The following is a 25690-nucleotide window of genomic DNA, read 5'->3' on the forward strand; positions in this document are numbered from 1 at the left end:
GAAACTTTACTTCCTGTTCCAACAAAAGTTGTTTTCTTTTCTTTAGCGGAACTGCGTACATGTAATTTCCGTTCCGCGAAACTGAAAGTTGGCGCGCAGGACTTTTAAACAACCTCAATAGCGGACAGAGAAAATGAATGACAGCGCTGAACCAGCATCGTAGTTTCTTTAAAAAATGGAGCAATACGGTTAACTGTGGCCGGGACATTAGTGATTCATGTCGGTGTGGTGGAGATGCAGAGTCGATCGAAATTAAATGAAACGAGCGGTCTTCTGGGAACTGTGACGGTGGCTGCTGGGGTTAGGCTGCTCCTGACAACAGGATAACTACCAGCTCATTAAAGAAGCGCCCTGAAGCAGCTGCGTTCACACACCTGGCTGCTGTTTAAACTGTCGCCATGAAAAGGATGAAAATGAAGAAATCCGAGGTGGGTTGTTGTCATGGTAATAATGAGTCACTGTTAATTGTGACACCTGGTTTAGTGCTGCTGCATCATCAGTCATCCACAGCTCCACAGTGTCGTGTTTATGTTGTTGCGCTTTTTGTTGTTGTTTGTTTGGTTCACCAATGTGAAGGGTGTCATTGTGGTTTCTTTCAGGTTCTCCGAGGCTTACCTGGGGGGCAGAAGAACATCTCTGCCTTCTTTTCCTCCCAGAACCTAAAGGTATCACTGTCCTGTTTTGTTTAGGTCTTACCACAGATGATATATTAATATCACCAATTGTTGTCCTTATTGGTCATTAAGAACGATGATACTTATTAGTAATCTGTTCATAATGGTCACGTAATTCCATTCATATACTGTTCAGTCAAATATTTTAAGAACTAATATATGATGTGCAGTATAAGATGTGTATTAAATTACTCATTGAGTGTTTTGCTTGTAGGTCTTCCCAACTTCCACAAAAGTATCCACCACGGCTGCGGTCCAGCCCAAGACTGAGCCTCCAGTCAAAGATGGTGAAAGTTCTCTGTTCAGAGTCCATTCCCCATTAAAGAGGAGTGTCCTTGGGGACCTTGAAAACCGCCTTCCCTCCTCACCAGATCTTCTACTCTCTGTGCCTGAGACGCCAAACAGTCAAATCAGGCATACCTGCTCTCCCTCCTTTAAGAAGGACCTCAGCAGGAAGGAGGTGTGCCTGGCAAACCTCGGCCAGCTGTCTCCTGTCTGTCGCAGTCCCCGCTCCAAAGGGCCAAATTTACGGAGAGTAATGGCTAAGGATGGAGGAAAAGCCAAGAGGGAAGATAGAACATCTGGCTCCATGAAAAGGCTGTTCAGCCCTCCTGAAGAGTCACATGATGCCAAGAGACCAAGAACTACCAGCCCATTGACCACAGGAGCAGTGATTATGAGCAGAAGCCTGAAAGAAAGAAATTCTATAACTGAGCCAGAGAAAACACCCTCCTTACCCACTGAACGTTTAGCAGGTTGTTATGACAGGTCTGTGGGTCACAGTCAAGTTACTGAATTGATCTTAAATGATGGTAGAAGCACAATAATATCAGTGCAGTCTGTGTCTTCCCTCTCTTTGGGCCAAGAGAAGAAACCTCAGCAAGAACACAATGAGCAAGATTCTGGTTTTACTTTGATAACGGAGCAGACAGCAGCTGAGGCCAAAACTAGCAGAAAGCTGCACACTAGTGTGGAAAAGGACACTCCTAATGCACTTGTGCATGAAACCAGTGCTCAAGCTATCACACCTGCACTGCACAGAGGTTCAAAGGAGAGAGAGGTTCACCCAAACATAAAAGAGACCACAAGAACCTCGAAGAAGGTTGGAGATGGAGACCAAAAAACACAGGATCAGGAGCAAAATGGTGGTATGACTTTCTCTCTTATTTTCACATAGTTTCCTGTGCCAAATACAACCATTTTGCAGTGTCAAAGCACTTCCCAGCATGCTTTAATGAATTAAATTTTCTCCTGTCCAGGCTGTACCAGAGTTACAAATGTTGGAACTTCTTGTAGTCTTAAAGAGCAGAAAAAAATAGTACAATACACCTTACCATGTCTTTGCTTGTAGTTTGATTTGAATTTCTATTTACTTACCTTTTATGCTAAAACACTAAAAACAAACAATTTATAACACAGGAACGGCTCCTGCGTGTCCCACAGAAGAGCGACTGGATGAGAGCTGGTTTGCAGATCAGATGGAGCATAACGAAGGTCTTAAGACCAAAAAATCCCGGTGAGAAAGACACCAAAATGCTGACTTGGAAAGGGGAAAAAAGATGAAGAAGCCCTGATGGACAAAGTATCTAATTTTGGGCTGAAGGATTTGATGTTAATGTGATATAATTAGCATTGCCTATGAAAAAGAGCCATCAGTATTTATGCAGACCTACTAAAAAAGGCAGGGATTTGACAGTTTGATGCAACAGTCATCTTTACTTAAAACTGATGAAACTGATGCTGCTGTCTGCAGTTTGTTTCTGCTCATTAAAACATGTTTGAATCAAGTCCATTCAGATGTTTTCTGAAGAAAATGGGAACACTTATGATAAAAAGTCCCTTCTGCCCTCACAGGAAAGTACCAGACCATGTAATCCTTTGTGGAGGACCGAAAAACCGTTACTGGGTCATCGACATTGAAGAGAGACCTGGCCTCAAAACGCTGACCATCTCATGCTCCAAGCTTCTACATCCAGCCGAGACGTGTCTGCTTAGAGATGGATGGTAATAATGTGTTTGGACATTATCAGCATTTTATCACTTTTAAATCAGTATGTCTGGAAATTCATGTGACTACTTGCTGTCTATTCTGTGTGGTTTTATTTGTGTTGTTTGTTTGTTTTCCTGTGGATTTTAACTTGTTACATTTATACAGTCCATGATCATTGAAGAATAGTGTAATTGTACACTCTTGCATCATTATTCACTTCACTCTCTTTCTAATTAATTTAAAAAGATTTTTCCTTGGGTGTTCCCAGGGAGATGACACCTGTTCGTCCTGGTGATGTGGTGCATCTGGAGGGCCGCTCTGATGGTGGATCCTGGTTAGTGGACAGGGAGCAGGGCTTTCTGGTTTTACTCCCTGATAGCCTCATCTCAGGTACCAGCATCTCCAGCTCCATCCGCTGCATGAGGCGTGCGGTGCTGGGAGATATGTTCAAGGTAAAAGGCTCTACTTTTTTCTTACATTCTTTATGTGTTAATGATTATGGTGTGATGGACACTCATATTAATCACTAACAAAATAGCCACTTTTTTTCTTTTAAAATACAAAATGCAGTATCACTAAAATAAATTATTATTAAGTGAGGTTTTTTTTGTTGTTTCAAAGACCACAGTTAGAAAATAGATTTTAGTGCATAGTGTTCATCCTGCTTTGAACACATGTACTTCACTATGTTTCTGTTTTATGTTTATGCAGAGTTTTGATGGTGGCAGCAAGCAAATGCTTAACGGCACCATGGTCCATGAAGTCTTCCAAAGAGCAGCTACAGCTAAAGATTTTTCTTTGGAGACGCTGTCTAAGCTCGCTGATGAGGCTTTGCACAGTCCTCGATATCTGGGAGATATGTAAGTGGTTAGACTGCTAGCACTGTAGCCCAATATTTGATTGTTTGAATAGTTGTTGGGTAGTTATTCAGCTTTCATTTTCAGGATGCATTTTTCCCCTATATGGAAATGGAAATGCTGTATAACCATGTCAGTTTGAGCACATGACATTTCTTTTTCACCGCAGGGACGGGTTAAAAATTCACTAATCGTGTGACATTTTGCATGTTTGCTTTATGTTCCTTCTTTGTTTTTGTCATGCATGTGTTCGTAGGTACAGTTTGGGTGTAACTCAGGAAGAGATGAAGCAGGAGCTGCATGATTATCTCCCCTCACTGGAACACTGGGCAAAGGAATACCTCAACTCTCAACCACCTAAAGCCATAAGCCTTAAAATGTATGTATGCATACACACACACACACAAATGTTATCAGCAATGCAGGAATAAACCTAATGCTCAGTGTAAAGTTAACCATAGTTTAAAAAGTGATAGCAGACATTTAAAAAAAAAAGAAGGTACAGGGGTTACTATCAAGCCCTGTGTCTAAGTAGAATAGACACTTCATTAACACTTTTGTTTACCTATTTATTTCACAATGGCTGATTTGACTTAAATACTTGCCTAACACCAGTCAACACTTTTTTTATGCTGACTATTTGTGCATCTCTGCCTTCTAGCAGTGGCGGAGCTCCAAGTAGGTGTCAGGACTCAGGAGCTGTCGCTACTATTACAGAGCTGGCAGACATAGAGGAGAACGTTTGGTCTCCGAGGTTTGGGCTGAAAGGAAAAATCGATGTGACGGCCCGGGTTCGAATCCAAAGACCGCGAAATGGCTTTCACAGAATTCCAGAAGAAAAGACCATCCCTCTGGAGCTGAAAACTGGCAGGGAGTCAAACTCGATAGAGCATCGCAGTCAGGTTATTTGGCACAGACACTGATATGCAGACCAGTAGATTCAGATGAAAAAAGCCGTTTTAATCAGGCAAAGGTGTGTTTCTGTGTGCAGGTGATTCTGTACACTTTGATGACCTCAGAGAGATACAGTCCTGAGGCCGGCTTTCTACTTTACCTCAAGACTGGCAACATGCACCCTGTAGCACCCAGCCACATGGACCGCAGAGGTACTGTATGTCGACGCTTCATGTAGCAACAAACCTGAGCAAAATTCACATGAAAAGATTCAAAAGTAGGGAAACTTGGAATAATTATGCGTTTTGCAAAGAAAATATCAAATTATCACATTTATTGTTAAACCTCTTGGTTCATGGCAGAGCTGCTGAAGCTAAGGAACACTTTGGTGCATCACATTCACAACTGTGTGGAGAAAGAGGCTGAGCGAAGCTGCCTCTCCAGGCTGCCGGACATACTGACCAACAGACAAACCTGCCAGTACTGTCCTCAAAAGAGAAACTGTGCCTTATATGAGAGGTAAGCCTTCCCCCCCCCCCCCCCTTTTTTTTTTTTTTTTGTCTTCCTTGTGTTGAAGGAAAGCAAGCGTCACAATTTTTACAAAAATCCTCAACTTCTGTCCTTCTTGCTTCATCTCCTTCACTTTTCAGGGCTGTGGATCGCAGCTCTGCAGTCACTGAAGATGTTATACATGAATTTATACAGCAAGAGACTGGCCACCTGACATTGCCTCATCTTAACTATTTTTCCCACTGGCTGCTTCTCTGCTGCTTGGAGTCTGTCACCATGGAGACTAGAAACAGCCGAAAGCGTGTGTGGCTTCAGACGGTTGAGGAAAGGTACGAAGCCAGACCTTCAAACAACAGATATGCTAAGAGTCTTTGGTTTTATCAAGATGTTGAGTTAAAGTTTACCATATTTTATTTTAAATGCGACGATATGAGAACACTGTAAATAAAAATACAACTATTATATATGAGAGAAGTAGAGCGAGGCTCTGGGAGGGCGGCCATCTGTTGACCATGTGGGGTGACCATGATAAGGGCAAAGAGAGGAAGGAAAAGCAAACAGACAGCAAACTTGCTCTTTCCTCTTAAAATTCAGCATAATCAAAAAACTCAGAGGTTGTGAATGAAGACAACTGCTTCACTGTGTAAAAATAAATAAATTATTTGCTTAAATTCCCTTGTTATAGTTCTGAATACTTTGTTTACCTTGGCTTGCGTTTCTAGTGAGAAGAGCGGGAGCTGCGCAGGGAACCTGCAGCTCAGCGGGCCAGTGATAGCTCAGTCTGAAGGTGTTTTCCTTCATCGTTTCCACCGGAGTCATGTTGCTTCGCAGCAAGGTTTGACCAACAGCAGTCTCTCCAGCAGGGATCGCATTGTCGTTAGCGACCTGGAGGGTCGCCTTGTTGGCTTGGCAACAGGTTACCTGTGTGAGGTCAGCCAGACAGTAATCAGCTGCACACTGGACAGGTTAGGAATAAAGGGGCAGTGAGTTGCTGGTCTTTAGATGACACAGATAAGCTCAGCTACCTGATTTTTCACCTGTTTTACTGTTGAATGTGCTTTAAAGGGACCTGTCGAAGTTCAGGGATGTGACATTTCGGCTGGATGGGGATGAAGGTGTGGTGGGCTTCAGCACCCACCTCACCAATCTCTCCAAACTGATGGAAAACTCTCAGAGCAGGTGGGGACAGTAAGATGAAATATGAAGTTATGATTGTACAACATTTAGGTGACTTAATACAAATGATGACTTCACACACGCTTGGTATTTCTTGTATGGATGAGAATTTTTTACTGTGTGCAGTGATCGTCTGAGGGAGCTGGTTGTCGACCTTCAAGCTCCAGAGTTCATCTCCAACCTCAGCTCTGTTTTGCCCAGGGAGGCTAAGGACACCGTGGCTGACATCCTCAAAGGTAACTCATCTCTCATGTTGCTTTTTATTTGTTTTATCCTTTTTAAAGTTTCAGTTTTGGTTTACATTTTGCTACTATGACGTAGATCAAAACATATACATAGATTTTTATTAATAAGCGCATTCAAAAAATGTGTTTTTATAAGCACAGCTCTGTTAGCAGCTCTGCACAGGTGTTCAAATTTCAGTTTCATACATAAGTATTTGAAGCTTTGAAAAACTAATAAATTTGTGTTACTGTGTAGGTCTCAACAAACCCCAGAAACAGGCCATGAAGAAGGTGTTGTTATCTAAAGACTACACACTGGTAGTCGGCATGCCTGGCACAGGCAAAACCACAACCATCTGCACCCTGGTAACCACCACACTATTAACTTATTTTAACCATAGATCAACGTTTTGTGTGTGCTGTAACACCAACTGTGACCTTGGTCCTTGTGTCCTCCTCACTTTTCTTCTTAGGTTCGTATCCTGCATGCTTGTGGTTTTAGCGTGTTGCTGACCAGCTACACCCACTCTGCTGTTGATAACATCCTTCTGAAGCTTAAACGTTTCAGAGTTGGTTTTCTGCGTCTGGGTCAGGGACAGAAGGTGCGATATCTTTGACAGTGTTAGATGTCCGCATTTCTTTATACTGCAATAAACTTTCTATTTGTACTGATTTGTGCTGTTAAGTAAAGTTGATTCAGTTTCTCATATTTGCACTAAAACTTAATGTCGATAACATTTAATAACTTTATGTGGTAATAAAACTGGTTTATTTTTTGGTTCTCTGCAGGTTCATCCAGACATCCTGCCATACACAGAAGAAAGTGTGAGGAAGAAAGGGGTTCACACTCTTTCAGATCTGGAACAGCTTTATAACAAAGAAGTGAGGAGTTGGTTTTTGGAAACAAATGCAACATTCACTGATTTTAAATAAACTGCCATCATCATTGCATTATCCTTTCAGACTTGTTTTTTTGTTTTGTGTTTTTTGCCGTATGGTTAGCCAAGCCTTGCTGTTCTTCTGTCTTTCCAGCTGATAGTGGCAACTACTTGTATGGGCATCAAGCATCCTATTTTTAGTCGACGCCGCTTTCATTTCTGCATTGTGGATGAGGCGTCACAGATCAGCCAGCCTATCTGCCTGGGACCTTTGTTCTACGCCAAGAGATTTGTCCTTGTTGGAGACCATCAACAGCTCCCACCAATAGTACAAAACCATGAAGCCAGGTCAAATATCTGTTTCCATAATAACATAGAGCTCATTTTAGGGTCACTGCTCAGAGAAGATTCAGCATTTAGGGAATCTGTCGGGTTGAGTGAGAATGTTTTATTTATTTGGGTTTTTTTTGGTCCTTTAGGTCGCTTGGGATGGATGAGAGTTTATTTAAGCGACTAGAGCTGCATAGTGAAGCAGTGGTGCAACTCAACGTACAGTATCGAATGAACAGGTAATCTACATCCAGGATAACACTGCATGATTTGTTAATCTGGTCTTCTGAAATCTAAGCAGAGCCTTTAAACCCACGCTGCTCTTTTTTCTTTGTTTCCATGTCACTAAGTGATAGTCGGTCACGTACAATAAATAATCCAGCTGGATTTTATTAATGAGTCAGCATGATTCATTAGCTAATTATTGCCACCCCTCAGCTGTGAAATACTGATGGGGTGTTGTGTGGACACCCAGGTTTGTGGATGTGTTAACTTAAGAATAAGGTGACAAGATTTTGAAATTGATACCTTAGGTTGCCAGTGTTTTTATTATTTGAAAATGTTTAGTTGAGTTTTTATTAGTTTAGGTATTAGTGGCTTTAATTATTATTGTATAAAGGAGATATGTGAGATGCAAAATTTAGGAAAAATCAACATAGATATTTCAATAAATGAATTGTATAACTGAATTATTAGAAAGCAGTGACTCAGTCTCAATAAACACATCCATTAATGCCACATCAGGCAAGATGTAAGACATTATTTTTACCATAACACATACCACACCTAAGGATTTTTCCTCCATTTATTTTTTTCATTTCATTTTTTTTCATTTTCCAAGTTCACAAAATCATTTGCCTTCATGTTTTTGTTTGGCTGTTTTTTGTTTGTTTTGACAAGTTTAGTTTTTTGTTGATTATAATCTTCGTGACAGCCACAGGTATATCCAGACCATGACATCCGTGTGTGTGTCTTATCTTTTTAGGCAGATCATGTCTCTCAGTAACTCTCTGATGTATGAAGGCCGGCTGGAGTGTGGCTCAGAGAGGACGGCCGCAGCGCTGCTCACCCTGCCCTTCCTGCTGTCTGTCCAGTCTGAGCTGAGTTCGTACTCTGAGGCTCATCCCCAGCATGACCTGTCGTGGATACAGTCTACACTGTTGCCGAGCAATCCTGTTTGCTTCCTGGACTGCTCGATGGTTAGTACAGTAAAGCGTACACTTCAAACATTATATAATTTGAAATGTGTTGAGGTTGTAAACTTAAAATAAAGCAGGCACACTAACTGGAAAAAAGTAATTAAAATAAGATTGGGTTATTGTGTGAGACACTTTTTTTTTTCTTTTTTTTTTTTTTCAATTAAGTTGGTTTAGTTTAATCACGTCTGACAGACCTGGTGTGTGTGGAAAGATGTTTGATTTTCTTCATCTCTACTGGTTCATTTCAGGTGCCTGCACTAGAATCAGTGGAACAAGGAGGAATAAGCAATCACACCGAAGCTGCCCTCATACACACTCTGCTTTCACTTCTCATAAAAGTACACCAGTTTCCAAGTTTATGAGCTACTTAAGACATAATGAATTACCTATTCTAATACAATCCCCCATAATTAATAATAGAAAATTTAAAAGTTATATCAATTATTGGTAGTTGGCACTCATTTTAATCTGTGTTTATTCTTTTTGTTTTCAGGCAGGGTGTAAGCCCAGCGATATTGGTGTTATCGCCCCCTACAGGCAGCAGTTAAAGACAATTCTGGCTCTGCTGCAGTCGCCTGCATTCACTGGCGTGGAGGTGAACACAGTGGATAGATACCAAGGACGGGACAAGAGTCTGATTATTCTTTCTTTTGTCAGGAGCACGGCAGAGGAAGGAAGCGTAAGTACTTCTCTTTTCATCGCCTTTTTTTTCTCATGTAAGCGAGAGAATAGAAACCCGACCAGAGTCTTTCTTCCGTGTCTGTTTAAAGTTAGGAGAGTTGTTAAAGGACTGGCGTCGCCTGAATGTAGCCATTACCCGCGCCAAACACAAGCTGCTGATGGTGGGCTCAGCCACAACGCTAAGACGCTACACACCCGTGGAGAAACTTCTCAACCATCTTCAACAAGAGAACATGATATCCTTTAAAATTGGTTTTGGTTCTACCACTAACCCTTCCTTCATTTTCAGTAGAAATTGGACTTTAATCTGAACACTGTTATAAATAAATCTAGTGATTTGTGTTTAACAGCAGGTCACCAATGTTCCCACAGTTTCTCTTTGACTTCTGTCTCTTTTCCTAAACTCTTACTTCACATTATCCAGCTCCCATCAGCTGCCCACAAGGCCTTACCCAGCATGGACCTGTGAGAGAAGCCTAAGAGGCCATGAAGGTGTATCAGCTTGTGTGTATGTCTCAGTGGAGTAGCACATGGTTATCATTCACCTCAACTGTGCAGAGATCTAAATGACCTAGAAGAGGCAGAATGTCTCTTTTTAAAACCGAATACTTGAAGTCTCTTGAAGATTAACGGTCTGCAGTATTAGAAATAACACCTCAACTAAACGAACAATGTTATGAGTGCTACTGACAATGTTGATTTTCCGGTTTGTGTGAAATTCTGAATCTTTTCTTGTATATTTTTGTAGATCAATAGATGGCCACCTGGCCGGGCTCGTGCGTTGGCCAGTTTTTAATTCGACACTTTTAAAGCACTGCAGTTTTAAAGGTTTCCGTTATTGTGAGTGTTATGAAAGAAGGTGCTGAGACAGGGACCAGCTGAAGGGGCTGCATACATAATTGTACTGAATCTTTAAGTTGGTCTTACAGTTAAAATATGTTGGCATGACACTATGATAGTTTAAAATGTGATCCATAAACCTCTGTTTTGTCAGAATGTTCAAATACTTTTCATCAGATACCTCAATCTCAACACTGAGAACATTTTAGGTTTGACTTTTGGTACTTAAAGCATAGAAAACTTCCTGCTGTGAAAGGGTGGGGACAGCTTTCACGACCAGATAAGCTCATACATGTCTGTCAGTGTGAAACTAGCTCGGTCTTTAGCATAAAACAAACTAAAAAGCCATATGACAACATCCATCGTCGTCTGTATGTGACAAAAGGTAACATCCTCCAGCTCTACCTTTTTAGAGGTATAGTATCATTCCCTGTTTCCTATGATAGAGCTATAGTATTTAACCAGAAATGTTAACTTTAAAAGAACTTAACTATATCAGTGGGAGTCACTACGCTTGTCTGCAGCTAGAAAAACTGTGTTTATTCAATCATTTTCTCAGTAAAAACCTGTATGAGTCAGATCGGCAGAAATACATCTGTGCAGGAACAGATTGTACAGAACAGGTCATCATGATGACTTTTAATTTCAGGAATATGTACTAAAACATTATTTAGGATCAAAACAAATCTGCACAGTATCATTTTTACCAGTTTAATCCATATCAGCTGTACTTAATTTTATTGAACCCCATTCATTATTAAGCAGCAAATTGTAAAAATTCTCCCAACCACAAGGCTAACTGTGACTCTTCTGATTTTACCTGCTTTGTTCTTGTGTTTCTGTTTTTCCCATTTTAAAATCTTTTGGTTGTAATTTTTTGCTGTAATCTTATGAATAAATGACAGAAATCCTAACAAAGCCTACAGTACGTTTGTCAGCTAAATCATTTCAGGATTGATCAGTCAGGACTTAAATGTTTTTTTTTTCTTTTTTTTATTTGAACCATCTCATTTTTATTCAAGAGCCATAAAGTGTATCTGCAGGAACACGACAGCTGTGATAGCACATCGGTCACTGTCTTCTCGGATGTGTCTCAGCCTATAGTTTGATTGTTCCCTGCAGAATAGTGATGGTCTGTCCAGCTATGTTGATTCTTCCATCATCTCTCACTTCAAGTTCCAGCTCGCCGCCCCGACTAGAGCACTGGTAAGCTGCAGAGGCACAGTAAGCCGATTGATAATGGATAAAAGTGGAACACCACATCAGTTATCAGATAAATGACACATTAGTAATACGTACCCAGCAATTTCTTCTTTCCTAGTTTGTCAGACCAGTAGCTGCCTAGGACTGTGTGGGCAGATCCTGCCAGAGCACATAAGCAGGAATAGGTTAACACTTTCTCTCAATATACTAAGACACCTGTAAATGCATCCACTTTAATCACTTTAGTCCAGCTGCTTATATGTAAATGTTTTTAGACACACAAAAGTTCAGAATGATGTTATTTGATGAATAATAACTAGAGATTACATATTAGTGAAGGGCAATCATCTTACCAGTGACAGGATCCTCAGGGATGCCAACCCATGGAGCAAAGTTTCTGGAGTAAAAGTCATATCCTGGCTGGCAATCCGGTGATCCTGTTTCCACATTTTAGCAGCGTTTGATACTTAATGTTTGTTGGCAGAAACATTCAGTGAATGTTGTTATACAAATTAAAATGAGCAACAAACAAGTCCACAGGACGGTGATGGCAAAGTACTGTGCTCTTCATCACCATCATCATTAAAACACCAAATGAGGGAATGTTTTTAGCAGAGTGCTGTTCACCCCTCCAACAGAGGTGCATTGAAGCTTTTCTGATGGTACATGGGACAACACCTCACTTAAACACTTCATGTTGGTTTTTCTTTGGTTTATTCTTAAAGGGAAGCATTGACTGTTACGTCTTCAATTTACTGGAATTGCTACATGTGGTCTGATCCAACAAGTATACAACTCTACACAGCTCCGATTACCTTTCATAGTGACGATGACGGCTCTGACTCTTCCACTTCTCTCACTATTCTGAAGAGCCACACTGTCAACTTTCAGATGGGTAAGCACAGAGCTGGAGATAACGCACAAAAAGCACATATACATTTACAAAAATGTGATGAGTGGGTGTAGAAGGCTAGTTGCTTTGGCCTTCAAACATATGAATAAGCCCCACTACCTGGAAGCCTGAGAAATACATCTGATTGTTGTTGCTGAACAAATGTTTAAGACTTCATGAACAACAGGACCATGATTCAGATTCTTTTCAATTTGGCAACAAGCAAAGCTTCTTTTTTTTTTACTAACGTGTCACAGCTGTCAGCCAGTCGAATCAGCAGCTTCTTGGTGTTGTTGGACAGACAAACTTCCTGAACCGGGAGGTTTCCCACTGCCGCCTGTGTCACACATGTAAAGGCAGAGACTTAGCTGAACACACTCAGACACACACACACACACACAGGAATGTAGCTACACTTTCACAAACTGTTCACAAAAATATGATTTCTGACCTTGATGGTATCTATGAAGTCATTGGGATCCTGAAATAAAAGGAGTTCAGAAAGAAAGCCATTTTACATACACTGTTAATAAAACACAAGAATCATTTTATTTATTTTTGACATTACAGGATTTGATGAAAGTGTTTATGTAACTAAAGAGAAAAGTTTATTTTACCTGTCGTGTGGGGGGGTTCAGAGGAAAGTCCATGATGTACCCTTCCTCCTTCTGGGTGACGCACAGATCTCCACTCTTGGTCTCAAACACCAGGGTGGGGTTTACATTTTCTGAAGGAAAACATCCATTACATGGTTATATGCTGGCACCTCTTTGGTCCTTTTTGCAGTCAGCTGCATTGTGCGGTACAGGCATCTCTAAAAAGCAAATCGCTCCAGCAGCCTTTTCTATTGCACCGTGGTGTCACTTTTTCTTTTTTGGAAAAACATTTTTATATGTAAATGTTGCATCTTACTGTTGTATTGGAACAGCACTGCTGCAGAGGCCAGAGTGGCATGACCACACAGATTGACTTCAGTGGTTGGTGTAAACCATCGAAGGCGGAACCTTGATCCTGTTAATCACACATTTAAGACTTTTTTTTTTTCAATTTTGTTTTGGTTTTAGTTTCAAATACACAAAGTTAGGCAGTGCAGATAATGATGTTGGTAATTGGCTTACATCCACAAAGGTCTTCAAGGACAACTTAATGATTTATTGGTTAAAGATTGACTAAAAGACTTATAATTTAGTAACCATCATTCTTAAAAGTGTGGTGTGTTGTCAAACGTATATAAAAGTACTGTAAAGATTTATGTCACATTTGACCTATGACCTCCCCTTCAAGGTCAAGGCATCTAAACATTATAATAATGCTATATAGAGCTACTTAAAACTATGTTTCTTACTGCCATTGAACTGTCAACATGCAGGACTATAGGGAAAGATACATGAGGTTTATAAATGCCACATTTCTTAGGACCTCTGACCTTTTCTTCAATGTCAATAGTAGGGCTGCCACGATTAGTCGACTAGTCACGATTACATCAACTATCAAAATTGTCGACGACTGATTTAATAGTTGACGCGACGTTTGAAGCTTTGTAAGATCACAAAAGACGCAGGAATAAGTAGTAGGATTTAAGAGTGTAATAACGGACTGAAACAGAAGATGGCAGCACTGTATGTACAAGGATGCCAGCTGCCGTTAAACCCCGAAGAAGAAGAAGTAGCTCTGTCCCAGAATTTATAGCACGCAGTGTTGCCAACTTAGCGACTTTGTCGCTATATTTAGCGAGTTTTCAGACCCCCTTAGCGACTCTTTTTCTAAAAAGCGACAAATCTGGCGACCTTTTCTGGTGTTATTGGAGACTTATTTATGACGACTTTTTGACGTGAAAACGCGTATCGCTCTTACTCTCAACAAGCAGCGGTGCTGCCGTGGGCGCCTCACCCGTGCCAAAGCGCTCACGGGTGGAGGATAGTCCTCCCCCAGCTGCTATCAGGGCAGGTGATGTTCACACCTGTGCGTCCAAACGGCAAATGAATCGCGCATGAGCGAAGCCTCTGCTCCCGCACTGACTGTAACGCAGTCAGTTCTTCTTTTACTGTTATGCTGTTTTGTGGATAACAAGGTTTAAAACTACTTATAAACACACACACACAGTAACTCCACCAGAGTGCCAATTTCGGGTCACTTTTGCCAGTTCAGGCCCGGATAAAGGAGCAGGGTTGGAATTGTGACATTAAAAAAAACACAATAATTGCTAAAAGAAATTTAATTTGTAGTTCTAAATAAATTCTAAATGCATTTAGGACGTTTTTTACTCACTTTATGTCTCGTCCACGATGTTATTTCTCTCTCCAACAACTTAGGTTACAATTACATTAGCATGACAAATTATGCAAATTAGGTGATGACGTCATTTGGTGACTTCTAGCGACTTTTAGGACAACCAATAGCGATTTTCCTTACTGAGGAGTTGGCAACACTGATAGCAAGGCCCTGCTCAGTTTCCAACAATGGCGGCAGCTAGTTAGTTTTAATGTTACTCTTATTATTCTTTCTGGGTCGCAAAATAAACGTTTAACATATTTTCAGGCGAGAATGTAACTGTGTAAACCTCAAATATCTGCTCAGTTTATCAAGACACCACATATTTTCAGAAGCGCTCTGCCGTTTTCGGAGACGTCTGTTACCCACTAGCTCCATAGCTAGCCGGGGGGCAAGGCTCACTAGAGCCCGTGAGAACACCGGACTCCTGGCAAATTGTTTTCAAACCCACCGCTGTCTTTCGCTACTCAGGTTAAACATGTAATATAGGTCACTTAGATAACTTGAAATTGTTGTTGTTTGGCTTTTTTTAGTATTTGTTCCTGAGTAAATCAGTTTGGCTGAGATTAAAGTTATATTTTTTACACAGCTGAATAAATGTCAAGCAGACAACTGATTATCAGAAGTGTGAGATGCTCGAGAATATACTCCAGTGTCCTGTTATATTTTAGATAGCAAGGAGTTTAATAAACTTCACCGAAACAATCTGCAAATTTCATTAAAATTTAATAAACTATCATCTTGTCTTTATTTTTAGTTAGCATATACAGGGGTCCCCAATCCCAGTCCACGAGGGCCGGTGTCCCTGCAGGTTTTAGATGTGTCCTTGATCCATCACAGCTGATTTAAATGGATAAATTACCTTCTTGACATGTCTTGAAGTTCTTCAGAGGCCTGGTAATGAACTAATCATGTGATTCAGGTGTGTTGACCCAGGGTGAGATCTAAAACCTACAGGGACACCGGCCCTCGTGGACTGAGATTGGGGACCCCTGCCTTAAACACTTAAAGCTGTAAGCTAATGATAGTTATATAAGAGCAGATGCATGCTGGTGCAATAAGCTGTACGCTGTACATCCAATGGATGCATGATCTGATTAGTCGACTAATCGCAAAAATAATCGGTGACTAGTCGACTATCAAAATAATTGTTTGTGGCAGCCCTAGTCAATAGTATAATATATAAAAAGCTTATTAATGTCCATTTATTTCCAAATCAATACCAATTATAAAGGGATATATACAAAATACAATGCTATTAAAGTAAATAATTCCCAGAGAGTGAGCAGTCTAAGCTGAGGTTTGTGCTCTGAGTATTTCTTGTTTGTAGTTTTCACACTGAAAAAGTAGCAAAGTAAACTAAAAGCAAACATACAGAATGCTGTGATTATTCATTTTTGAGCATGCTTGTGGTGTTGGACTCTGTCAGTGGAGTCAAAAGGGGACATAGAGAATCTGCTCATAGCTGGAAGTAATTAAATTGTGGGAGATGAGAAAAAATGTGGGAAATGGCTCTAGAAAACATCTGTGTGTCAGCAGAGAACTGCAAATGTCAGGTGATATTTTTGGCAGATTACAAGAAGAATACTGAACCCTTACTGCCATGGTTTGGGTTTACTTTTTACTTATTTAATTTAAATAACAGGCGCACTTTAAAAAGTCATACATGCTTTCTAGGGGTGCAACGATACTCGTATCGATATTGAACCGTTCGATACAGTGCTTTCGGTTCGGTACGCATATGTATCGAACAATACAACATTTTTAATTTATTTTATCAACTTTCCTTCTGACGGTGCTGTCTGTGTTGAGCGCTCAGTGGATCTGCGCTCGACAGTGCAGCCTAGGCGGAGTAGTCGAACACAGATTCACTGAGCGCAGGGCAAGCTAGCAGACAGAAGTTAAGCTCGTTGCAACATGGCAAATTGAACCTCCCCCACCCTCATTCAGATCTGGCGTCTGGAACTATTTTGGTCTTCATGTGACATATGACCCTTACGGAGCCCCGCAGGGGACATGGGAGAAAAAAAAATTAAGACGGACTTTTGCGAGATCTCGCAAAAGGGGTGCGTACGGAGCCCCCGTAGGTGCAGACATGGAGGAGGATTTAGAACATTTCTTGCGGTCAAGAGAGGGCCCACACGACGACATCATGCACATGCAACAAGACAAAGTACGTATAAACAACAAAGCATTAAACACCGCGGTTCAAAAGGCGAGAAACTTGTTGAAAAACCTAGGTCGTATATGCAGGCCTTTAATGTTAATTCTTGTTCATTAAACATAACTGTTAAGTGCACATATGTTTTGAAATTTCAAATCGTGTCCAAATTCATGGGCTGCATCCTCCCGAGGACTCGGGCTTCGTGGTCTACGTGGGGCGGGTCCTCAGAAGTAGGCCGGAAGTAAACGGCTGGGGAAATTGGACGGTCTAGCCTTCTGATTAGCGTCACCACTGCGTTGGTGGAGTTTATTAAACTCGTCCGTCTGCTCCTTTCTATCTAATGCTGGGCTCACACTGTGCGATTTTTACAGTCGCGCGATTCAGCTCCTGCTCAAACTGTACATTGACTCGCAGGGGTTAGAAGTTCGTAGGTCACGATGCAGGGTCTCACACTATACGACCCGATGCTCTGATGCGACCCGAGTGCTCACACTGTGCGTCCATAAAATGAAGGTTATAACAGAAATTCTGTCGCTTGCTCTCCCTCTCTGTCTTTCACTCACACAGACACGCACACCACCGCCATCAACTTTGCCTAATTGCTACAAACAGGTTTGAAATCCTCACGACCAAGCGATTGATGATCGGGAGCTGGTCGTGAGGTGTTAATCGCTTCTCGTTACCCCAGGTATACTATACGATGCACGACGAAGGCCAAAATCGGACCATCGCAAAAACAGTCGCACGACTCAAAAATCGGCTCAAAATGGGCCAAAAATCGCACAGTGTGAGCCCAGCATAAGCGGTGTAAAAACCAAGGAGGAACCCACCCAGGGGATTAATAAAGTTTTATTTTATCTAATTTAATCTAATAACTTTAATCTCAGCCAAACCGGTTTACTCACGAACAAATAAAACACTGAAAAAAGCCAAACATTAACATTTTTAGGTTGTCTAAGTGTTTTATATATTACGTTTAGCCTGAGTAGCAAAAGTCCGAGGTGAGCTGAAAATGATGTGCCGGGAGTTGTGCCGTTCTCGGCGGCTTTAGTGACCGTTGAGTTCTAGGCTGGCTATCTGCGCTGGTGGGTAACAGACATCAACGAAAACGTCGAAGCACTTGCAAATATGTATATATCTTGATAAACCGAGCAGATATTTCAAGTTTACACACCCACGTTCTCGCCTGAAATATGTTAAAAGTTCATTTTGTGACCCAGAAAGATTAATAACAGTCATTTTAAATCTTATTAGCGGCTGCCATTACCGGAAACTGAGTTTGGCTGGGCCGCACTTTGAATTCTGGGATATGGTGGGCCACGAAGCACACCCCCGACCCATCCTTCAAATTCGGTGAAAAGTGAATGTATGTAATTCTTTGTATTACACCCCCTGGTATATGTTAATTTTGTTCTGGTTGTATACATGTTCTGTATACTGTTTCTTAATGAAGTTTAATAGTTAAAAAAAAAAAAATCGGTGAAAAGGAGGACGCATTTGTCCGCTGCATTCGGAGGAGTCTACGAATTTAAAATAGAATCTTTGTAGAGATTGCCATAATTGTTGTACATTTCTGTGCAAATAAAAAAAAAACTAGTATGGATTTTGGATAGCCTTCGGCGCATCGCTGTGACGTAATCGGTCTACAAAAGCGTCCTCAGGAGGATGCAGCCCATGAATTTGGACAATGTGATAAATAAAGTTAAAAGAAAAAGAGGTTGCAGCCCATGAATTTGGATGTTGTTATCTGGCTGTGCCATTACCATGGTAACATGGACACCATAGCACAAAATACTTGGTGGAACTTACCTTACTTATACCTTACTAGCAAAATATTTTTTAGTAACGTAGTATATAAATATCTACTACTATTACTATACTAATACTAACAGAGCAACAGTAAGGTAATAAGACACAAGTTGTCAGAGTAACTTTTGATAATGATCATGAACAGTGATTAAGAACTCTATTTCTAATACAGTTAGTATTCCATGTGTGCTAGTGTGGCTTCCTAGAATAAAAGTATATTAATAGCATTTCTCTAATGTTTTATGTCTGCAGGTGGATAAGGCAGTGCTGTCCGTCATGACTGATGTACAAATGGCAAAATACATAAGGACATATGGTGACAGAGTAGCTGTCCAGTCCTTCTGTCAACAAACTAAGTACAGCACAGATAAAGAGACTCTTCTGCAGAACCTAAGAGATAAAATTGCGGCACGGAAAGTAAGATCAAAAACCAAAGGAGTGCTGTGTGGTTCATCAGTTGTGTTCCACAAGCAAGGTGAAGGGATGGCAAGACAGAGAAATACTGCAGGAGAGAAGACCTGCAGAAAAATAGAAATCGGATGGCTTCATTTAAGCAGTAATGAATACCGTCAAGTGAGAACCAGAAATGGTGGAGGAACAAGACATGCAACTGTGGAAAAAACTACAACTGTAGCTAAGATTTTGGAAATGGGAAAGGACCTGTTTTTTCCAGATGGGTACTCGCCAAAAGGGAGAGTTGAAGACTTTGTCATTGATGTCTGTGATTTTAAAAGAAATCCGATTGCTTTAGATGACACTGTTGGCAAACTTTATGAACAAACCAAATTGAAGCTCATGAGATTTTACATTTGCACAAAAGATGAAACACCATCAACAGTTCAGTCCTCATCTGAAGAGGATTTTTCTGTCAGCATAACTGAAGAAGATTCACCGGTGACATTACTTGGATTTGACAGTGAGACAGATGATTTTGTCCCAGATCTACTTGACCATGGGGATTCATCTGACAGTGACACTGGCAAACAGGTTTGTTAAAATAAGAAAGTTATTATTACAAATAATGATCACTTTAAAGTTACTGTATTTTGTTGTGTTTATTAGTGCTTGGTGGTAACATGCGACATGTTCTAATTTTGTTGTACTATTGTACTGACTGTGCAACGGCAATAAAGAGTTGTCTTATTCAAGTGCTTTATGTACATCTACGAATATTTGCACTTCTGTAGGATGAAATTATTCAAGGAATTTGTTGTTGACTTGTGTGGTAAGGTACATTTAATACATCTGTGAAAGACTTACAGCTTTGTATTCATTAACATGTACTAAATGACTGGCTGCTGAAAAAATAATTGAGTTATTTTCGTTTGTTTCTTGTGTTTGTTTTCTGGTTCACAGATTCACAATTTCCAGATGGGACACAATCCAAAAAAACTGAAATCACTCTGTGAGGCAGTGACAACACAAAGTCCAGGAAAATCACATCATATGCATTCAACCCCAAAAGACATTAAAAACACTGTTGTGGGACAGCAGCAGCAGACTGACTCAAGTGATCATGATTTCCCTGACCACTGCTCTGAAATTATTGATCTGACCAGTATAGTTCCTAACAAATCCTTCAAACTAGAGTCCCGGGAGAAACTTCCAGAAGATTTGGAATTTCGTTTTCCAGACACAGACGAAGTGGATACGGTTCTATGGAATCCTGAAGAGGATCTTGTCAGAGCAGATGGTGATGACACAGTCGTGATAACCCTGAATTATGTCAACAGTGAGGATCTCAGACAGGTAAGACCATGGACAGTTGTGGTTGATATGGTTTATGTAAGTGTTACAAAATATGGAAATTTATTAATAATCAAATTCAATAACTTGCATAGTTCTGATTTTAAAAAAGCTGATCATGCATTCCTGCTTGGACAAAATTTAAGCATGTATGTTATTTTCTGTAATATTATTCTTTTGGATCTTAAAAGAAATAACCTACAGTACTGTGAAACACTTGCTCAATTTCTATTAATCAGAATTCATCTCTTGTTTGTTTAAAACTTGATTTTGTTGCAGCAATAATACAACATTTTAAGTAGTAAGAAGTACATCAAGATCTGATAAAAACCTGTGGAATTCCACTGTAATATGTCTTTTTACTCTTGTAAGTGAGACATGTAGGCTGAAAATAAAGAGGTGTATCTTTTTTCTATTTCTTAAGACCTATTGACATATTTTGCAGACTTTTTAAGAACATTCATGATTTAGAATAGGCCAAGGTAGAAGATTGAAGAAGAGTCTTCTAATCTTGAAGGGTTAAGGTGTCTGTTGTCAGTTAATGCAATACTTCCTTCTCAGAATGCCGACACAAATGGATTACCTATGGATGGTTTCCTGCTACCATTGTCTTCAGCTAATGGCTTGCCCACACCCCATATGCAGTCAATACAGGAGGAAGCACCCCAGATTACACAGGTAAGATGGATCAATTCGGGCAACCATAAACACCTATCTTTACATACTGTAGAGATGCCAAAATTTCATGCTATTTTCTGAGGATATGGCAGTTTGTGGGTCCATTTGAATTAAAAGGATATTGTCAGTTGAGAGACAATTCCAGTGTTTAACATTAAGATAAGATTAAACAGGAAATTTAGTCTTGAAATTAAATTATTTACATAACACAGCAGTGAGACATTGTTTTGGAGTCTTCTCATACATGTAAAGAACACTTGTATAATTTTCTGTGAGGCATACGAGGACATCCATCAGGCCAAAATGTGAATGTTATACATAAATTGTCAGTGCAACCATGGTTTGGGTATGTACAGCCCACTAAAATTAGACAAATAAATTTCAAACTTTTTCAGAACATTGATATTGTGTAATCTGTACAATTCATTTGCATTTCTTATGGAATGTGCATGTTTTGTCTTTTACTCAGGACCATGGACTGAATTTCATCGCACAAGGTTTGCCTTTAGATTCAAGCAACCAACTTTCCCCATCAAATTCAGGAGACCGACAGAGCCCCCTACATGTATCAATTCGCAGGATAAAAGTTGTTGATGATCTTTTGGCTGTATTTATGGACAGTAGCATTCTGAATGAGACTTTAAAGATGAACTTTGTAAATGAAAATGCTGTTGATGATGCTGGGGTGTCAAGGGAGGTTTACACTGCATTTTGGGAGCAATTTTTGGAACAGTGTGAAGGTGAAAATGAACGAGTTCCAAGGCTGAGACCAGACTTTAGTGAGGCTGAATGGCAAGCAGTTGGGCAGATATGGGTGAAAGGCTTACTAGACCATGGTGTCTTTCCAGTGAGGCTGTCAAAGGCTTTCATTTTAGCTTGCATCCACGGAATGGACTCAGTTGATGTAGACATTCTGATTGCATCGTTTCTCAACTATCTCCCTCCTGTTGAGAGATCAGCTGTTGAGAAGGCTCTCCAAGGCACAATGGATGAAAATGATGAAGAGGACCTGCTTGACCTTTTTACAAGGATGGGTTCCCACTTCCTGCCACCTAAGAACAACATGCAGCCTGCCATTGAAACAATGGCTCATAAGGCCATTCTCCAAGAGCCAAAGTATATAATGGATTGCTTCTCCACACCCATGGCACATCTGCAGCTGAAACTGGCAGACAAGGAAAGTGTGTTATCTCTGTATGAGACAAAGAAGGCCACAGGCAAAAGACTAGTGCAGCTATTTGAAACAACAAAATTGATGCTGTGTCACGGAGAACAGACAACCTTTAACCATCTTCAGCGTTATGTTAAAAACGCTGATGAAACCAAAGCTGAAAAAATCCTGCGCTTCTGCACAGGATCTTCTGTGATATGTGTCGACAAAATTTTGGTGTGCTTTAATGCTGAAACTGGGCTCAACAGAAGGCCTGTTGCTCACACCTGTGGAGCTACCCTTGAGGTGCCATGCACTTACAGTTCTTATCCTGAATTTCGCACAGAGTTCGACAATGTCCTTTCCAGCAATTACTTTGAAATGGACATCATTTGAACTTGATGAGTGTACTAATGGTTACAGCTGTAATTGTTATATGTATGATTATCCTTGAGTTCATAAATTCTGTCTTGTTTCATTTCTCATTGAAGCATTTGATATATTCAGCTGTATAATAAGCAGTCACAAATTTAATTTTCTGATGGTTTAGTTGTATGTTAGCTCAGATTTCACAAGGACTCTTTATTGTTTAAAATTCTTTGAAAATGACCGCATCTTTAACTTCTGTTGAAAACAAGGTTTGTGTTTAGCGTTAGAGGGACAGATCACATCAAAATCTGCTGTACACATTGTCATTGTTTCCTTTTACTCCTGCCATCAGCCAGAATAAAGGCTCGCTTTTGTTTTAAGTTCAGTGTCCTCTCTCTCTCCTTGTCTGCTTTTGGGTACATTCTCTCAACACACCTGCATACCCCGCAGTGACACACATTGGCTTGCTGTTTATCCATCTAGACTGTTTTGTCGTGAGTTGCCTAGTTTTGGGAGATATTAGCTGTAGAGATCTCTTCCTTGTTGAAAAACTACATGAAGCTACATAAGGTCTACATAAAGACATTGCTACTAAGCATTAAGTACCATGTGAAACGAGAAGGGTAGGCTTGTACAGTCAATATCTCTAAAATTGGGCAACTCACACTAAAACAATGTGGATTAACGAATACTACAGCTAGCGAACAGAAAAATGTGTAAATTTGATTTTAGGGTGAAAGGTCCATTAATATTAGTAAAGAATGTCACTATGGTTGCGAAAAAAGTTATTGAAAGTTAATGATAAGATCCTGTTTCCAAATTCTTAAAGCTGATGTGGCCTATAAACATCATCTTGTAACAATAAGTCCTATTTTCCCTTGATTAGCTTCTGAAATGTTTACTAGTTGTTTTGTTAAAAAGCATATCGCCATCACAAGTTATCTTTTTTGAAAGGACTTTGCCATAATGTGACATACAGATGATTCACAATTCTTTATACTGTCTTATATAATTACAAATTACCAAGCAATGATTATCAGATTTAACAGTTTCTTGGATAAACAAGATTGTAGGCCAGGATTTCTAATTAGATCAAATAGTATATATGGTTAATTATAAAATATTGCTATATTTTTGACAGATTATGCACTTGTCTACCCTTCTCTGAAATTAAAGTGCCTGGGAACACAGGCAGTCAATACACAGATGTTGTCGATATGCTTTTGTCATTTGCAATTTTTTAGTTGTCTGTACTACATAGTCCAAAAAAAAAATTAGAAATTGATTAGATTTCAGTTTATTTATCCGGTAGTTCAACAACACATATCATCCTTTCAGAAGTGGTGAGTTTTGCAAAAATAGCATTCGAATGAAATTGCTGTTCATCAACAGAACAGGTGGGTGCAAAGAATTTGTTATTCAGCTGATAAAATAAGCTTCAGATAAATTCAGTGACCAAAAAAGAATGTTTATATCTATTAGAAATTCTAAGAGTTCAAAAGGTCTCGATTTAGTTCTTTATTTTTTCAGTTTTGTTTAACCAACATTAAAAAACTAAAGCTCGTCTGGAATCAGAATAAATAGTTAAAAAAAAAATAGCAAAAATGACATGAAATAATTATATTTTTAGACAGAGAAACTTGAGTTTAGAAAAATGCCAAGGTGCCCCCCCTCAGATTATGATGCCCCTTAGTACCATTTCATGTAGCTTGCCAGTGTGACAGTTGGTGTTATAATATATATAAAGCAACAAGGCATAATAGAATATCTCTTCGATTTTAAACTGTATTCTAGCCAACATAAACAACTAAACATTCCCATCATTAACAAATAGAGATGGTGTAAATAAATACCAACTCTCCATTTAAAAGTTATTACAAAATACTCAACATAAACCACCATTATCTGAGTAAACACTGTACATTAAAACTCCTAACACATTAAATTAAGACGTGTCTTATGTTTTGATCCATGTATCAAGCCAAATAGACAGTTAAAGTAATTCGAAGTAATACACATAGACATAGAACTTGATAACATTTGACAGAACATTACAATGTTTTTGTGCTAAAGAACACTCAGAATATCATTAACAGGCAGAGACTCCCCTTTATACTTTAGTTCACTGACCCTCCTGGAACACAACAATAAATATTTCTATATAAGATATTCTCATAAATGACTGTGTACTAGAAAGCTTACAGTTTACAGTCTGTTTAATATCCAGAAGTTAGCTTTCTCACATATAGCACAGGTCAATTTTGAGAAATGTTCTCTGCTGCAGTGTATGCAATTTACACTAATGCCATGATGTTCTCTCTTAAATGCATGTACAAGTTCACAGCCTGATATGGGTCTGTTGGTGGAGTCAGATGGGACTCAGTCATGATGATATTGCACAGTTCATATACATCGGGGTCACATGGTTTGGTCAGTCGAAAAACACACTCAGTTTTACACATTTCAACATCTTCTTCTTCAGTGGGGCAAAGGAAGTCTCTTGTCCCGTAGAGCTCAGGTAATGTATACATTACATTAGGTCGACCACTGGGGATATTGATGTTTGTTGATGGCCTGATGGAGTGTGTATTCCAAACCTGTGCAGTGTCATCCAGCTCATCCTGTTAAAAAGAATACAGAAATTTAAGAAATGTGATCGCATGTACGTATATACATATACGCAGATCACGATGAGACAACTCACTCACTGAGATGAAGGTTTCTTATATTTATGCAATTTATTATTTTTAAACAATCATGCGAATTTTTGTAATCATGTACTTTACCTAATGTCATCTGTACAAGTGTTTCACACACTAACTACGGTTACTGTTATGCTGTGATATCTTACATTAGTACTATTAGTCTTATTACTACCTGCTTGTCTCATCTACTCCCCTCATAATAATCAATTTGTTTTATGTCACTGATCATTGTATTTTGTATTTGTAAGTTATTTGGATATTCCAATCTAAATAATTCCAAATTGTAAATAGTTAATATTATAGATAAGAAATTTTCATATGCCATGTCAACATCTTCAACATAGATGTTACCAGTGTTGGGAAGGTTACTTTTAAAATGTATTCCATTACAGAATACATGACCCAAAATGTATTCTGTAACGTATTCCGCTACGTTACTCAATGAGAGTA

General features: G+C 39.6%; 3 protein-coding genes and 1 pseudogene across 7 annotated transcripts in view; 2 read left to right on the forward strand and 2 right to left on the reverse strand.

The window, feature by feature from the left end:
* Positions 1–10873, forward strand: dna2 (DNA replication helicase/nuclease 2). Of its 3 annotated transcripts, none has more exons than XM_085153890.1 (25): positions 1–428; positions 600–665; positions 889–1819; positions 2094–2190; positions 2529–2678; positions 2933–3116; positions 3376–3524; positions 3778–3900; positions 4183–4423; positions 4513–4627; positions 4778–4934; positions 5066–5254; positions 5648–5890; positions 5991–6104; positions 6228–6337; positions 6582–6691; positions 6799–6927; positions 7115–7207; positions 7358–7551; positions 7683–7772; positions 8519–8732; positions 8981–9070; positions 9226–9411; positions 9503–9649; positions 9829–10873. In XM_085153890.1, the coding sequence occupies exons 1-25, from the start codon at positions 399–401 to the stop codon at positions 9880–9882; spliced, it is 4206 nt and encodes a 1401-aa protein (XP_085010016.1). In that variant the 5' UTR covers positions 1–398; the 3' UTR covers positions 9883–10873. The 3 variants fall into 3 exon arrangements, with proteins under 3 accessions (XP_085010016.1, XP_085010001.1, XP_085010009.1); XM_085153875.1 differs by having other exon boundaries at positions 3–428; positions 889–1822; XM_085153883.1 differs by having other exon boundaries at positions 3–428; positions 889–1822; positions 4186–4423.
* pbld (phenazine biosynthesis like protein domain containing) overlaps positions 10672–25690 on the reverse strand; it is a 22704-nt gene continuing 7685 nt past the window's right edge. For both annotated transcript variants that reach the window (XM_085153999.1, XM_085153991.1), the window contains exons 3-10: positions 13261–13359; positions 12966–13075; positions 12800–12829; positions 12597–12685; positions 12272–12363; positions 11810–11893; positions 11553–11615; positions 10672–11464 (exon numbers count right to left, since the gene is read on the reverse strand). In XM_085153999.1, coding sequence (XP_085010125.1) covers positions 11352–11464; positions 11553–11615; positions 11810–11893; positions 12272–12363; positions 12597–12685; positions 12800–12829; positions 12966–13075; positions 13261–13359 — 680 coding nt within the window. In that variant the 3' untranslated portion in view covers positions 10672–11351. The remainder of the gene's footprint in view (positions 11465–11552; positions 11616–11809; positions 11894–12271; positions 12364–12596; positions 12686–12799; positions 12830–12965; positions 13076–13260; positions 13360–25690) is intronic.
* LOC146525809 (uncharacterized) lies at positions 16712–22915 on the forward strand. Its single transcript, XM_085153903.1, has 5 exons — positions 16712–16792; positions 18845–19579; positions 19949–20341; positions 20900–21016; positions 21486–22915. The coding sequence occupies exons 1-5, from the start codon at positions 16715–16717 to the stop codon at positions 22560–22562; spliced, it is 2400 nt and encodes a 799-aa protein (XP_085010029.1). The 5' UTR covers positions 16712–16714; the 3' UTR covers positions 22563–22915.
* The window catches only part of LOC146525810 (uncharacterized), a 10389-nt pseudogene continuing 6335 nt past the window's right edge, over positions 21637–25690 (reverse strand). The window contains exon 2 of the transcript XR_014873088.1: positions 21637–25156. The product of XR_014873088.1 is annotated as an uncharacterized LOC146525810 (transcript). The remainder of the gene's footprint in view (positions 25157–25690) is intronic.

The sequence above is a fragment of the Neolamprologus multifasciatus genome, chromosome 1 (genome assembly GCF_963576455.1).
Source record: "Neolamprologus multifasciatus chromosome 1, fNeoMul1.2, whole genome shotgun sequence".
Lineage (NCBI taxonomy): Eukaryota > Metazoa > Chordata > Actinopteri > Cichliformes > Cichlidae > Neolamprologus > Neolamprologus multifasciatus.